Source organism: Egretta garzetta, unplaced genomic scaffold, assembly GCF_000687185.1.
Source record: "Egretta garzetta isolate BGI_Z169 unplaced genomic scaffold, ASM68718v1 scaffold740, whole genome shotgun sequence".
Classification (NCBI taxonomy): Eukaryota; Metazoa; Chordata; class Aves; order Pelecaniformes; family Ardeidae; genus Egretta; species Egretta garzetta.
The window spans coordinates 32334-33384 of NW_009258397.1; the positions used below are offsets into that span (position 1 = coordinate 32334).

The window sequence follows — 1051 nt, forward strand, 5'->3', positions numbered from 1 at the left end:
CGCGAGGGGCGGCCCCCCCAGTGCCCAGCACAGGGGCACGCTCCCTGCCCTGCTCCTGCTGGCCACACCACTCCTGAGACAAGCCAGGATGCCCTTGGCCCTCTTGGCCACCTGGGCACCCTGCTGGCTTGTGTTGAGTTGGCCATTGACCAACACCCCCCAGGTCCTTTTCCGCCGGGCAGCTTTCCAGCTGCTCTGCCCCACGCCTGTAGTGCTGCGTGGGGTTGTGGTGACCCGGCCCTTTGCCTTCTTGACTGTCACACAATTGGGCTGGGCCCATGGATCCAGCCTGGAAAGGGCCTTCTGGTAGAAAGTGTAGACATTTACAAACACTGATTTTTAGGCACTTCCCAAGTACCTAGGAGAAAGAAGAGTTTTCTACACTTTCTAATGCTCTTCTTAGGTGCCCGCTGTGTTGTTTAAGAAGGGGTTTTGTGTTTCTGCTTGCTTGGGTTTTTTTTCATCTTACGCTTTTTGATTTAAAATTGAATTTTTGCCATTCTGTAAAGTCATCAAAATTGAATTGCAATTTGAGTTCTTTTTTTTTGCCAGCCAGAGCAAATCATCCCTTCCATCGTCCAGCCCCTTGCACCTCTGGCAGAACGCTCTTGGATCGCTACTCAGTTTTTAATAGAGAAAAAAACTTATTTACACCAAATGTTTTAACATAAAATGCACAGCCCCCACCCCCTTAAATGTGAAGTCTAGAAAAACCACCTCAAACCCATTAAACTCAAAACCTTAATGTTTTCTTGATAACTGCGACACTTTTATCCCAACTTCTGTGAATAATGAGATTTTTAGAGAAAAAGAGTTGGCCTTGGAAGGGCGATCACCAGCAACACCCAGAGCAAAAATGGCCACCAGCTTCCTCTGTTTCCCTTCCTTTCAGCTGGGATTCTCAGCTCCCGACCTTCACCTTCAGTGACAAGTTCATTCAGATTTCCACCCGTTTGGCTTCCCAATATTTGTACGGGTTCGGTGAAACCGAACACACCGCGTTCCGACGCGACATGAACTGGCACACCTGGCGGATGGTCTCCAGCGGTCT

The 1051-nt window shown here is 49.2% G+C and overlaps 1 protein-coding gene across 1 annotated transcript in view; it reads left to right on the forward strand.

Moving 5' to 3' along the window:
- Positions 1–1051, forward strand: part of LOC104129726 (maltase-glucoamylase, intestinal) — a gene marked incomplete at its 5' end in the record, with an annotated part of 53605 nt that overhangs the window by 31770 nt on the left and 20784 nt on the right. Inside the window, 1 exon segment of the mRNA XM_035898259.1 lies at positions 893–1037. Coding sequence (XP_035754152.1) covers positions 893–1037 — 145 coding nt within the window.